General features: G+C 39.9%; 1 protein-coding gene across 2 annotated transcripts in view; it reads left to right on the top strand.

The window, feature by feature from the left end:
- The window catches only part of TWF2 (twinfilin actin binding protein 2), a 266,779-nt gene that overhangs the window by 85,488 nt on the left and 166,033 nt on the right, over positions 1 to 15,258 (top strand). For both annotated transcript variants that reach the window (XM_078661460.1, XM_078661461.1), the window contains exon 3: positions 9,993 to 10,171. In XM_078661460.1, coding sequence (XP_078517586.1) covers positions 9,993 to 10,171 — 179 coding nt within the window. The remainder of the gene's footprint in view (positions 1 to 9,992; positions 10,172 to 15,258) is intronic.

The raw sequence follows: 15,258 nt of genomic DNA, 5'->3' as shown, positions 1-15,258 counted from the left end.
GTGTTTTATGACCTTTATTTGACAGTAAATTGTATTTTTATAAATCTGCTTTTAACTACATTCATAGTTTAGAAAATGAAAAAGTATGCAATGCAGTAGTTTTTTTTTTTTTATACAAATGGCCATCAAAATAAGAAAAGACAGTTCACATCTTGAGGCCCTAATGTATGAAAAAAATATAGGACCTAGCATACACAGACGCACTTTACAATAAATACTCATATGCCTTACCGATATTAATTAAAAATTGTTTATTTGCTAATATTTGTAAACCAACCTAGTAATTCCTATTGATTTCCATCAAGACTCCCACGAGATTTTGGACCGTAACTTATCCTATGTACTGTATAATCGACGTACCATGTTAATTGATTTAGGAATTGTTTTTAAAATAACTTCTTTTCACATAAATGTGTTATTTAACGGTATTGGCTATCTGACTTCTCATGTGATAACTGTTCTTAGAATGCTTTAATGGTTGTACTTTTTAACAAAGCTGAATTGAAATGGAATTGAACTGCGGCTGGACAGAAGAAAGTTTGAGATGCTGCAGAAATACGGCAATACGAAGTTCACAAAAGATTGAAACTGATGGGTGAAGAGGATCAAATATTTGATCCCTGTAATAACAAGTGCTACAAGTAGTATACAATGGAAAAATGTCTGGAACAAAAATTGTCAATAAATAGCAGAAACCAGTGAGTCACAACAAGAATCTAAGTCTTCTGAGAAAGTGACGACCACCATACTAAATGCCTATCCACTTAGAAGATCGATGGCTACCCCTCGCCCACATCCAACAACTGATCAGAAAGCAGAGGATCTTAAATGTGTTTTCTGCGGTTTAGCCAGAACAAGGGCCAAAGGCATTGACGAATGAAAGAACAAAGTACAGAGTATGTGAGTTTCAAAGGGCAAGTCTGTAGCGTTATCCTAATCGAGGGTAACGACCCCAAACGCACACAATGAAATGAAAGTTGTCAAATGATTGTAGTTTCGTTTCAACAAATAAAGTTTTATTCAAAAATCGTTGTTTGTCTTTTTTCTTAAATATTTTCGTTTGTTTATAATGTTGAAATCACATCCAAACATTTTTGGAAATTTTATGTTCATTTGCCCAATGCATTTCGGGCACTAGGCCCTTCTTCAGGGGCTCAAACTCTTCAAAAAATCGGGTAAATCGATCTTGTAAGCAACAACGTGGGGTTCATTCCAAATGCATATCTTAGCGTGTCCTCTGTGTGGTTGCTTCGTGAAATGAAGGTAAACTAATCCCGACCGGATTCTGTGAAGGTAGAAACGAAAAAATCGTCTCGGTCATCGTGAGACAGTTTCAAAGGGCAAACATGTTTTTATGTGCATCTAGTTTCTTCCAAGATGAAGTTTTAAGTAGAGTAGTTGATCTCAATAGTATTTGAAGCGGATTTGTATTCCCACCCAAACTGGATGCGTGCACACATTTGAAAATATGAATGTACAAAGAGCTCCCTGCAGCAATGTACCGCCAGCCTTCAAATTAGTTTGCACCTCTTGAAAAAGCAAATTAAGTTTTTTTTGTTAATTTCTTTTTATTGAGCATACAACAGATTGTAAATTATCCATTACACCAAAGCAGACACACATCCATCCAGGTTAAGTAATAGCACAGTTTACATTTTCCATAATTAACCGCAAGTCATCCGCAAATGAAATTTTAAAGCCACCATTGAGTGCTGGTCACGGGTTCCCACTTAGTGAGAGCCGAGAAATAATGGTCAACGTTGATGAAACTGTATTGATCCATAATAATGAAATTATGATTTTTCGGGGGGGAATTTGCAATGACCGTATTACTTATTGTCAGTCTAACAAAAAGAATGAGCCACTTATGTTCTCAGCTGATTGGACTCCTCAAGTTCTTGCTGCCAAAATAAGATCACAGGATTCAGTAAAATCAGCAGAAACAGTTTTAAGAAATGTCCTGAAAGATTTCGATTTTGGATTTAATGACACATTTAGTGTTGCCCAAAAGTTCCTGCAAATCATGGGAGTCAACTAGAATGCTTGATTTTGTTTTACCATTTTTTGCATTATTGTTTAATATCAGCAAAGCAACATTGTTATAAACGAAAGTTCCTGAGTTCGGAACAGAAGCCGACCACAATGATAATGGCTTCGAAGATATAAGCGAAGGAGTGGAAGGCAATCCTGTGAATAGACAGGCTTATGCTGTGAAAATGTACTCTTTTCCAAATCAGGTTTTATGAATTGCATCGTGGCAAAAAGAAAACTCCACTACACATTGACTGCTCATGCAATCTACGACAAGTTTAAAAGTAGAGAGCTTCAATGAATAAATTTTTTTTTTTTTTTTTAAACTTTATTTTCAAGAAGGCAAAGAAGTTATTAACAGTATCATTATCGATCAGTAGGTGCACAGTATTACAAACATTTGTCAAGGAGACGAAGAAATCCCATTACATTCTAATGTCGGAGTCTATCCTCTTATCATGGATATGAAAGAAATAAACGCAATTGTGTCGTATGTATTCGCACATATCAACATACCATACCCTGATCTAGATCCTAATTTGCCCCTTTATGATATAGCAATCGGTTCTCAGCAATTTCAACCAGTAAAATGAAACTTACTTCTACAAAAACCCAACTAATGTCATCATTACAATAGAAAGTTGTACCCTTTCACAGACAGTTTGTCATTTACTGCACATAATCCGGACTTTGTTCAAAGGTAATATCGTGTTCTCGCTCCATCCCATCTCAATGAATACATTTGGTGTCTCAAAAAGGTATAATGGCCTAATACGGAGCAGGAACCTGTTTGAGGCTCATGCTGTAAGATCTTCTGACTCCGACAGCACACCACTTCCATGTCACTTTACCAGGAAAGGATTTACAATTGCTGCTCTAGATAATTTTCATTTTGGAGTTTGCTCTTCTTTGTCTGGAACATTCAGTACATATGATATTGCTGTGATGCTTTTTCAAGACTGTACCAATGTATAAGCTGCAGGAAAACAAGCTGTGTCCGCTCTAGGCATACACAAAGCTGCAGACTTATAACCCAACTTCCCTGCCAACATGGGCAAAATCACTACAAGGTATCAACACGTCCCAGCCTACCAGAAAGATTAAAAATGGCTAAGGACATGGATCCTTCTACCTGATGGTGTGGTCCGCAAAACTGATTTAACTGAATTTATCATATCGGATATTCAGTGCGGACTGAAGGATGAAGAAAAGCCAGTTCCTCTGTAGGCTGGAATTCATACCCTAATCTTCCAGAATACCGTCCCACTGAAAAAAATTGGGTTTTTACCAGTAATACCATCGCCAGTCGCAAACGGTGTAAAAGTATACACAGTCTAAAATATTTTTTAAATGTGCATGCTTAGCTTGAAGACCAGCGTATCCTGCCAATTTTCTGCGATAAATGTGTTTTCCATATTATAGCTGACATTTTTAGGAGCAATCCAGTGGAATTTGATAATCTTTATCCAATTATGGGTTTTTCCACATGACAAAAGGTGCGTTGCGGTGTGTAAAAAATTATCTCCGCAGATGTGGTATACACAATGCACTTATTGAGACTGAAATCTGTGGAAGCAAAACTGTCCAGTCAGAATTGAGCGGAGCTCATTCTGTTTATTTGTTACAAGGTATGCTCATCATATGTGAGGCTATATCTTATCTCAGAAGTGAACAGGGCACAGGGTGCACTTCATTCAAAAGACATAATGTAAAGTCAGGCAATGTTCAATACACTCCCTTCAAAATCAGAAAATATGAAAACAAAGTTTTTAGAGTTTGTCAAAGAATGTGAAAACTCAAAATAAATGGACCATTGTGAAACTGTTCCTCCCCATGAACTTGTGGGAGAGGAGAACATTTTAATAAACAGGTTGACAACCTTCTTCGTTTCATGCAGCAGCAAGGAAACCCCTTTGAAATAACAATATGTGGATAACGATATAAAGACACGTCTACTAGATATCCTGGAACGAGAATCAAAACTATATACAGAACTGAAGCAGGAGAATTGTATTGAAATAGAAAACGCTGTTTGACATAATCATTAAAGGTAAACTTATACGCTTTCATTTCCATAGTAACAGTTTAGTTTAACCAGCCACTACAAAACAGTTTACAAAAAACAACTTTCGCAAGCACATAAAGAGATGGATGTAGCAAAAGAAAGGGATGAATTTATCAAGGACATTCTTTCGCATGATTCCAACAAACTCATTATTTGATGAAGATGTTGCAACCAAACAGTGAAGCACAAACTCGTACAAGAGCTAGCAAAGAAAATGGTCACCTAAAAATTTAAATCGAAAAGATGTCCCAAATGAAAACTGCTGTTGTGGACTATGTCACAATTGCGAACGGTTAAGATTTCATCCATGCACAATTAAGTAGAGGTCATTTAGACTGTTCTACAGGTGTCAAAGTCCGTGTGCACCTTGCAAGAAATGCACATTGTCTTTGACAGATATCTCGAACTGTCTGTCAAAGAAGGTGACAGAATCAGACTAATGTTTACAAGTGGAACAATTAGACCTTGCCTGCAATAACAATTCGACACCTTTACCTGAGCAACATGATAAATTCTGGTCATAAACATTGAACAAGATGAACTTGGAAATGTTAACACGCCAAAGCATTGCTGATGCTTCAGTGAACACAAAATTTCCAATTATTGCAAGTGGAATGATTGTCAATGAGGAGTTGATGCCTGCAGAAATAGATTCAAAAGGTTTGGGCCATATTGTTTAAAAAATTAACAGAAAATCGGAGGAAGCTGACCTTTGTGTTGTGCCACATGTTGAATGGGTTGTTCAAAATGGTTCCAATCAAGTCATTGTACCGCCAAATGACGCAGCTATTATTGTGCTACTTAATTTGTTGCAATGTTCATAAGTCAAGGATTGTCAGAGTTATGGATACGTTATGGAACAGGCGAGAAAAGACACTTAATCCCGCTTAATATTCTGTACAAGAAACTTGACCTAGAGATGCCAAGTATTCTTATCAGAGCACATATTCTTACGGGTGATGACACTAAAAGCAAAATTGGAACAAAGCTTGGACAGAAAAAGAATGGGACTTTAATGATGTACAAACATACCTTGTGCATGTGTTGAAAACGAGTTCTGACTGTCACACATTTGACTATCTTCGGTACAGTGAGTTCAAGAAATCAGTCCCGCTAAGTAACCTTCCATTGACGTTGTATTCTGTGTGTGTGGACACATTAAAAGCGCATTCTACTTGATCAGAAGATGTGTAAATGTTTTGAATCATTCATCTTTAGAGCAAGATCCGTGTGAATTTATTTGTGAGAGGAGGAATCTGTAACCTGAAACCATTTAGTTAGGTGAAGATGGCAAGTACTAGGAAATCAATGTAGCTATCAGAGAAAGATAGAAATTGTGCAAATAGCAAATATAAGAAGTCACTTTTGGAATAACTTCATCACTTTAAATCTATAGTACACTGTCCATCAGCACAAAGTCTACATACTAGCCAGCGGTGGACTACTCCTACAAGAATGCAGAATGACTAGAGGGCTTCCCTCATTACCATGAATAGTTGAAATAGAATGCAAAAGATTCCAAACTCTTGCCTCTAACTGATTAAAGGCCCTGACAACAGGAAGAGATCCTCAAAGGCGTGCATCAACACATCCAAAAAAGCACAAATATGTCAATATTAGATGGCTATGAAATCCAGGCCCGGACTGGCCGTAGCGGGCACCGGGCAATCCCCCGGTGCGCCGCACGGGTGGGGGCCGGTTTTGTTACAGGGCCGTTTTTGCAGCATAGCTGCAAAATCGGCAGAAAACCGGCCCTGGCAAAGAGCTCGGCGGCACCCGTAACCCCCGCAGGGGAGGGTGGTCCGGGCACTTTGCCAGGGCCGGTTTTGGTTCCCAAAGGCCGGACCTGCTTTCCCAACATTACTTCCCATTGAAAATCGGAAAACTGTAAACTAACAAAAATTCCATTTTGATTGAACCTTGGCCAGTGTTTCATGGATTGAAAGAGATGTTGCGAAAGTAAAAGGGGCTAAACATTTTTAAAAAGCCACCAATCTCAAACTCCAATCTGTCTGGTACCCTAGAGTAATGTGTTCTTCATGTGCCATTAGCCATTATCCAAATGCAATACTTTTTCGTATCGTTTAACCCCTCAAGGTGTGGTTTACAGTTTGAACAGGCTCCTCCCTGGATAGTTTACTGAGAGCAGTTTCCAATCTGCAGTTCATATAAATGATGCACAACTGCTTTTCGGTAGTAGCAGCAGTTAAGTACACACTACAAACAACTGTACTTTGCAGTGCATGTGGAAATGTTTTTAAATTGTATGTTATGACAATGCAAAACAAATGGCTTGTTAATAATTTTTCCTTGGCTGGTTACCAGAGATAATTGCCCACACTTCCACCCGCTCCCCAATTCTTTGGGCTCCATGCCACTCCCAGGTGGTGAGGTGTGACACACAGTTTAGGGATGGAAGGACTCATTACCAGACAATGGACCCAGCGGGGCTCCTGAAAGGGGGTTGTATGACGGTACAACGCAGATAGTTACTTTGCGTGCCTCTTTTTAAAGACTCATTCATGGTTAGGACCCCGTTGTTAAGGTACATCGTGGTTTGAGCCATGATGGTAGACTATTACCAGATGATGAATAGGGTGAGCTGCTGATTTGTAAGTTATGGAAAGTGTGCATCTACTGGTGTTGTTTTGATGCAGTAGTTGTGAGTCATGGAGCACCTTGCTGCTGTTAGGTTAGTTTTAGATGATTCTTGGTGGAAGCCTTTTCTAGCACTTATTGCAATAGGTTCAATTCAATACACCCGGGACAGTTTACTGTCCACTACCCTGGCCTCTGACAACAGTGGATTGTTGGAGAGGTGGTATGTCGAGATGTCTATCAAGCCAGGTGTCTTAACAAGAGTCCTTACGTTAGATGGAAGTTGTTCTGGCCTGGCTAATTATCCAAGAAAGGGGGGGGGGCGTGTCTAATTGAGGACTGAGACCAGTGTGGAGTTTTACGCTCTCTGGCATGTCTCCTGGTGAGTTAAAATGTCACAAAGACCTCATCGACTGAAAGCATGTGAGGGATGTGGTTTATTATAAAGAAGGGCATCTGAATGTTTTTAGTGGGATTGAAGACTAGTTGCGATGAATAGGTGTTTATTTTCTGGACCAACATTAGTGAATGGTATTTCTACATCTGTGAGATTTAAGGGGGAATTCTGTTTCAAGAACGGTGATTTATGAATCAGGAGTGATTTTATAGAATTGTAAAGGGATTCCCCCCTCAATTTTGTCCTATGAACTAGGATCATCATCCATGCCCACTCCCGCCCAATCTACACATTTCTCCCAGCCCATATAACAAACCCAACTAATTTCTTGCTTTGCTAACTAGGCCTTTAATCTTTACCCTCCCTCTCTCCACCTGTCCATGCTTCTCCCCCTACTTCACTTAAATCTCTCCCTCTCACACCTTCCCACCTCCATCTGCCCTTGCACTTTAAAATTAGTCTTTTTTACTCACCTTTTTAAAGTTTGGGGCATTAAAAAAAAATAGGAAGAAGTAATCTACAGATCAGTTCTTGAGAAACTTCAAACTGTATTTAAAGGTCCCTTTACTCAACCCAAGTGCTCTAATATCCATAATCTTCAAAGCCACATTTCGGGCTGCTTGCTCTTTGCTTTAATTTAGCTTTGCAGTGATATTCTCTCCATGCCATCAATATGATCCAAGCCCATCAAGGTTCGCCTGATGCATACATCACATTTTTAACTCAGTTTTGTTAGGGTTATGTTTAAAGTAATTGCCTTATATCTGACTATCAGTATTCTGGATACAGATCCTGGTGTCTTTTCTAAGCCTTTGGATTTTAGCAAGAAGTGGGTGACATCAACTCAAACATTACAGATCATCACTTCAGCCTTAATAATTATAGTCTGTGGCTGATTCTAAAGATGTATATATAAAAACAAATAAAGGCATAAGGGTTAACCCTTGAGCGACTCCTCCGTTCAGGGGTAGACAGTAATGGAAATAAGTTGCAGGAATGCAGCATACTGTGGTTGAGCAACAGCAGTTTCCTTGCCAGTTTTATGGAGGCGGGCTTAAAGGATTGTGTGGTCTTCAAAGTTACGAATGGCTCCAAAAGATGAAGATTTCCAATAGCTGGCATTCTCCCCAATTCTAAAATCTACAGCAAGTTCAACTGAAACAGACTCCGTATATATGTCACCCTGGCTGAGGATCAGTGTGATTCTAATACAGCAGAGTCCACAAATGATTGAATCTTCTTGAAGAGCATATCTGGTTCTGAAATGTGTTAACGTTGTCCTAGTCTCCTAAGTTAGGGTCCTTTTTATTGATTTAGTAGTGATCTAACCACAGTATGTGCAGAATGTTCTGAGTAATGTGCAGGGGCCAGAGGCATTGAATGCTGGGCGAACATGAGGCGACTAATGGTCAAGGATCTTAAAGGATTTATTGGACAGGTGGCAAAGGGTCCCTGTGAGACACTGATTTTTAGCCATTGAAGCACTGTTTTGAATAGTATTCATTTCAAGAGAAGTACTAAAACCAAATACAAATATTGAAGTTCACTGTCTGAAAGAAATAGTGTGGTGTACCATTTTGAAATGCTCATCCAACATGCAGTTTTTAGCTTTGAAATTGCTGAGGGGGACATATATTGGGGAAGTACCATACTCTTCTGATTTCCTTCTTTGGCCCACTCAACTTCAGAGCAGCCCCACTTGCAGTTTCTTCCAAAGCTGTGAGCATTTTCTTTTACTTTCTTACCAGCTTCTTCTATGATGAACTGTGTGCCACTGCAGTTAGGTTTGCTGCATTTGCTGTATTTGGAGATCTCTTTGAAAGGGTCAGGGTGATTGGTTAGAGGGAGCAAATGTCTTGTGTCTAAATGTAGACCAACTCTGAAGGAAAGACCATTGACCACTCTGACCCAAGAATTGAAGACCTTTGACTTTTCAGCATTGGAATTACTCAGTGTGGTCAACTGGTCAATTGATAGTGTCTGTTGCTGTGACCTTGTCTGCCATCCATATGATAAATTGAAAAAAAGCAACCCGTCATCCCTAATCCAGAAACTGTTAGTAAGTAAGCTTATACCAAAACCGCTACAGTGGGGTGCAACTAGGTTTACTTGAAGGGATCAGCTTGTAAATCAGTCTCCAGGGAAATCAGTCTACAGTAATCAATAACATTTTGTATTTAAAAAAACGTTAATTTAATGGGTAACATAATGCTTTATAGAATTCTGACTGGCCCCAATGCTTGAAGGTATTTGCTGTCAAATGCGGAATTGTGGTTTTGTGTAGGTTAAACTTGACAATTTCGAAATGTGTTGTATATAAAAACTGTTCACCTGGACAGTGCATAATGGAGTGGCATTAAACTCGACTTTTAGCCCTGTCCATGATGGACTTGACCATTGTTTTACACTGAAGAGCTTTCGACTTTTCAGTGTAGTCAGTAGCCTTGCGAGAATGTTTAGAATGTGCACAGTGCGTTGTTTCCAGGCACAATTACCTTGATGCTAGAAAGAATAAAACCACTAAACCGGCATTGGCAACAGCTCAGTACTCAGAGTGTTTGTCACTGATGTCAACCCCTGAAATCACGTTTTTGTTATTTTTTGTTTTCTTGAGCAAGGAAAGGGTCCAGATTTAGGCCCCAAGTTAGTAATTTGAAGTTTCTGCTTGACGTCTTAATTTTGTTGACCTTTAGCTAGATTTATTCCTTCATCAAATGACTAGACCAGATTCTGATTGTATTAGTCATCTAAGCGATTTACTGTTGCTGGGATAGGATATCTTGGAAAGAGTAGTCTTGCTGTACATTGAACATCTATGCTGGCTATTGAATAGCACTTTTCTTGTCATAAAGTGAGAAGATTTACTGGAAATTAATTTGTTTTTTTTGTTATCTTTTGCAGAGCAGTTGGTATTGGGAGCCTACAAAGAACTATCTGGGTCATGGGACCGGGATTACGATTCCAATGTTCTGCCGCTACTAGATGAGACTCAGCCTTGCTACATACTGTACCGATTGGACACCCAGAATGCGCAGGGTTTCGAATGGCTCTTCATTTCCTGGTCCCCTGATAATTCTCCAGTAAGAAGCTTCTTTTACAATGTTTGTCATGTTTTAGCTCGATAACTGTGATGAGGGAAGGTACATTAGGATGCATTCTTGATTCAGTAAGGAAGGGTCGGGCCACTGGTATGTGATGATCAGTGTTTATCCTCTTCGGATAACGTGGGTATAGTAGTCTTTTCGTCCTTTATTTGAGCCGTTTGGAAATTTTAAGTAGCTTCCCTTAGGTGATAGCATCCCTGTTACCAAAAATGTATGCAAGTCAGAGGTCTAAAAATGTAGTTCAATAATAGAAAGGTATCCAAAACATGAAAAAGAAAAGTAAGAATATGCTGCAAAATCCACTTACTTGCCCTGCTCATAATTTAATTGTATTCTTTCCCAGAGAAAACTTTGAACCTGCCTCCAATCTTATTCACTACTTGCCAGCAAATAGCCCTCCTTACCAATTTCCTTCCCCCGCACCTGCAACCTCTGGCTTCTACTACCTTTGCCCCACATAAGGTGGGGAAAGGGCCTGTAACCCACAGTGTTTCGAGGAGGAACAGCCTTAATTTGGCATACTAGGGTACTTGATGAGTGCCTGCACAATGTAATTGTATCTATTTATCTGCAGTGGCTGCACCTGAAAGCTTAGAGTGGAGGAAAATGAGGGGATGCAGTGAAGTAAATCCTCTAGGGTACACTATGCAAAAAACACCCTATCTGGATCTCAAAATGAAACCGCCCTCTGTGTGCAATCCCGGCTAGTCACACTTGGAACCTCAAGGAGAATGAGAAGAGAAGACTGCGTCACCCAGAGCCCAGTGGGGTTCTTCAGCAGCCGATCTGCAACATAAATTCAAGCTGTGCAGCAGCCTGCGCAGCTGCTTTCTAGGCAAACCCTTTGGTCTTTTTGTCTCAGCTAGCATTTGGAGCCAGAAACTCTATTCAGTAGGATGTTGGCTAAACACTGTATTATTCATTGACTATATGGTGGAATTTTCTTTGAAGATACCACCATTTATTATTGTTATTATTGCCTAATTTGTGTTTTGCCCAGGACCCCTCCGCCTTTAGATCACCTTTTGTGCCACATTAAAAAAAAGAGATCGATGCATAAATGCTTATTTTCATTTGTCGTTGGTTTGCTGCCCAGGTGTTAATGTCGTTTGACCATGAAAACTTTTTTTTGGGGGGGGTGAAGGCAGATAATAATCCCAACTCTTGGTCAGTGCTGGCCGTGTCCTAGCACATTTTTTCTGTTAACTTTTTGCCATGCTACACAGCAGTTGCATTAACAAAACCTATTTGATTTGCCAATGCTTATTTTTTGTATGCAAGGTGAAAGAGCCTTACAATGCTCGCTTCTGGGATGTCAAAGAAGAAGGACTTGCTTTTTATTGTACCCTGAATTTAGTGTAGTATAGAGGAAATGAGTGGAAATCTGCAGCCCTCATTTTGCGTTTGATGTCTTTGAATGATTTTGGTTCTTTTTGGACTAACGTAGGCGATAATTATTATTTGCTATGAATCAGCGGTTTAGCTTTCCCAATCCTGGGCAGTGTCCTTTTCTAACATATTTCGGCGAGTGAACAAAGGGTCTGAATGAATGAAGAGATAAATGCTTGAATTAATGAATGGGAAGCGTTGCAAAGTTTGAACAGTCAAAGGTTGTCCCAGTGCTTCAAGACCAGGTGATGTCTGTGGAAACCGGAATTGTTGGTTCAGGCATTAGGCAACGTGGAGTAGCCAGGCTTTTAACTTCTTATGAAGGCAGCTGGCATGAAACAGATGGACTTTTGTTCCGGAGTTTTGCAGAGAGAAGGACAAAAGTGCATCCATATTTTCTCGCACTAAGAAATGTAGCGGTTTTGTGAGGTTTACAGATGAGAATCTTAGATTACGTGTTGGGCAGTTAGGGCGAATCCAATCCAAGTAGGCCTTTCTCTTCTTGTGGCGTGGTCTTTGGGTTATTACTAAGGCTTATTTCTCCTGAACAGGAAGCCGGTGAAGACCTCTTAAGTATTTGGAGATTGACAGCAGACAGGAAATGTTGTGAATGAACCTGGCCTCCTCTTTTTGCACTAACTGAAGGCAGTTGGTGAGATCTGTGGCAAGTCCTAAGTAAAGGAAGTTGGTGTAGATTAGCCTTGCTGTAATAAGCACATGAACAATAGTTTTGTGAGTGTCAACGTGGAGAACAGCGAATTCAAAACAAGAGTGTTGGCGCGGCGCACAGCTTATTTTTAAATGATGGTTTGAGTAGACAGTTAAGGGTATTTCATAAAAGATAAAGGTGCTCCAGCAGGTGGCGCAACTGTCCTAATGCGTCAAAACTGTTGATAGGTTGAGTGCGCTACTGGGGGTGTAGGCGCATCCCTGCGGGTGGGCACACTTGCGTGGTTCGTTGTGACATACAACTGACTCCAATAAAGTTCACGAATAAAGTTTCTATGTTTTATTCAGATGTTCATTTTTGAATTCATTAATTTTCATGAATCAAAGTTCATAGTATATCGTTAGTCATTTTTCTCAACTCCATGCGATGAACATCTGAATAAAACATAGAAACTTTATTCATGAACTTTATTGGAGTCAGTTGTATGTCACAACGAACCACGCAAGTGTGCCCACCCGCAGGGATGCGCCTACACCCCCAGTAGCGCACTCAACCTATCAACGTGGAGAATAGCCCAAGCTTTTTATAGGGAAGGCAGAAGAGTGAAGTACTAGGCTGCAAACAACTTGGGTTTGGTGGTTAAAGAAAAGATAAGTGTTGAATTTGATCCCATGGTTCTTTGCAACAGAAGCTGGGGCGGAGACGAATTCAGTCCAGATTTCCACTAAGAATGAGACCGAGTGAAGTTAAGGGAGCGAAATATCAGGATCAGTTTTTTCAGAACTCTGTGTAAGACAGCTGTCTTTCATCCAATAGTGCTGTTAACTAAGTTCCAGGCCACAGACCTCTAGTTCAGTCTTTGTAGCAATGTGGTGTGAGACACTATTGAATGATGCTGAGAGATCAAAGAGCACTAAGGTTGTCAAGCTGCCTTGGTCAAGGATATTTTGATGTGCTCTAATGCAACTCGTAGAGCTGTTACCTTATGACGTGGTGGTCTAAAACCTGATTGAGAAGCTTGTACTTGGCTAAAAACATCTGGGTCTGCAGAGTGTTACTTTAACAAGGGATGGATGACCTGTACCTTTTTCTAAGTCTGTGGAGCAGTGGTAGTTAAGAGGTGTTGAATGTTCAATTAAAATAGGATCAAGATTTATGATGTAGAATGGTAACTTCTGACTTGCACATGGCAGTCGCATTAAACTTAAGAAGCAAGGTTCCAACGAATGAGAGAGAGAGAGAGAGAGCGGGATGTGAGACAAAAGGCAAGGAGGGCGTTGAAAAGATTGCTCTGAAAAATCTGGATATTATATCATGAAAGACATGGCAAGATCATCGCTAATATTTGGCATTCGGGCAATGGGAAAATGACAGAAATCTAGTCCGAGAAAATATTTGATGGTACTAATTTTTTCGCTTTTACAGGAGAAGTATTCTTATTGAGTTACCCTAATGAGACTGTTTTTGGATTTCAGCTTTATAAGTAGCTTTAACTTCCATGTCATAGTTTAATTCCGTTTCCTTTCCAGTGCTTTACATGTGTTTGGTATGTTTTAGAGAGCCTAAGAACCAAAGCGCAGAATGTATTTGCCTATGTACTCTTCTAACTCTAAAGGAAGTGATTTTGTCTAGGGCTGCTGTAAGCAAAGCACTGACAATGACAGACAGTATTGTAGATTGACAAAGGGGACGTATTCAAGAAAGAGATCTGACCATGGGGACGGTAGAGTGAAGGAGTCTTGCAACAGTGATAAATTGAATGAAACTAGGTTGAGGGTATGCCCTCCCACATGCGTGAAATGCAAGACCAGTTGAGTGAGCTTTAATGCAAGTAAAGCATACACAAGGTTGTGGCTCCGCACCCTTCAAGTAAAACAGTTTTACATATGTTTTAAGGTAATAAACATTGTACAACATTAATCACAAGTTTGAGTATTCTCATTCATTTTCCCAAAGCGAAGCCAGACACAAGTTCTAGAAGGTTAAGACTTTGATCTTTTTATTCAATTTTCAATCTGATAGCCAAAATACAAGTAAAGCATCCCTGAGGGCCACAGACAGTGTCCCCAGCATGGATATTAAAATCATCCAGCACTATGAAATTTGAGTACCTGAGAAAAATGGGGCAATTGGCCATTGGACGGCTAACAAAAGATTGCATCGTAGCCAGGTGGATGAAGAAAAAGAGCTCCAGACAGGGAGAAACTGGGAGTGGAGGTGAAAGGTTGCACCTTCTGCATCAGAGATCAGCTAAAGTCAGAACTGAACACACAAGGTTGGAGCAAATAACATCAATGTCTTCATCCCTGTAGATAAAGTGGTCTAGATGAATTATGAAGAATCCATCATATATTTCAAGGGTGATATTTGGAGCAGAAGCCTCCTTAAGCCATTTTTCAGTAAAAAGGCAACATCAACTTTTGTGTCTGAATTCAGGTCAGCAATTTCGAAAGAATGTTTTAAAAAGGACGTTAATCTGGTCTGGAGGTCCAGGATTAATTCGAAATTTTTCAGTAGGGAGTCTCAACAGTAAAAGTGCATGTAGAGAAACAGAACAAGGTGGGGCTATTAAACTAGTGAGGTAGAATTGGAAAGAGACATTTATTCGTGTGGCAGGCAGACTACAGGCTCAGATTGTGGCGCCGGGTGCGATCTGGGAGAGGCCATGCACAGGTGGGCTTGTCTTTAGTGTGCCTGAGTTCCCCCACCAGTGTGCATGCTGCGTGGATGTGCAGCAGTGTCTCTCAATTGGGCCACCATTATTCTGGGGATCAATAGGACAATAGATCAGAGTGATTTAATGGTTACATTTGGTTCTACATTTTATTTTTTTGAGTAATTGCGTTTGTTGTTGGTGATTGTTAGATTGTATTTCATATTATGTACTGTTTCATTGAAATCAGATTTTCTGAAGTAAGAATTTTGTTCATTGGTACTGTGCATGACCTCTGCCATGTTTGACAGATCCATTTCTTGTGAAGTAGTTGTGGTGCACTATTTCTGA

Source organism: Lissotriton helveticus, chromosome 9, assembly GCF_964261635.1.
Source record: "Lissotriton helveticus chromosome 9, aLisHel1.1, whole genome shotgun sequence".
In the NCBI taxonomy this organism is placed as follows: Eukaryota; Metazoa; Chordata; class Amphibia; order Caudata; family Salamandridae; genus Lissotriton; species Lissotriton helveticus.
This window is presented reverse-complemented; position numbering and strand designations above follow the sequence as displayed.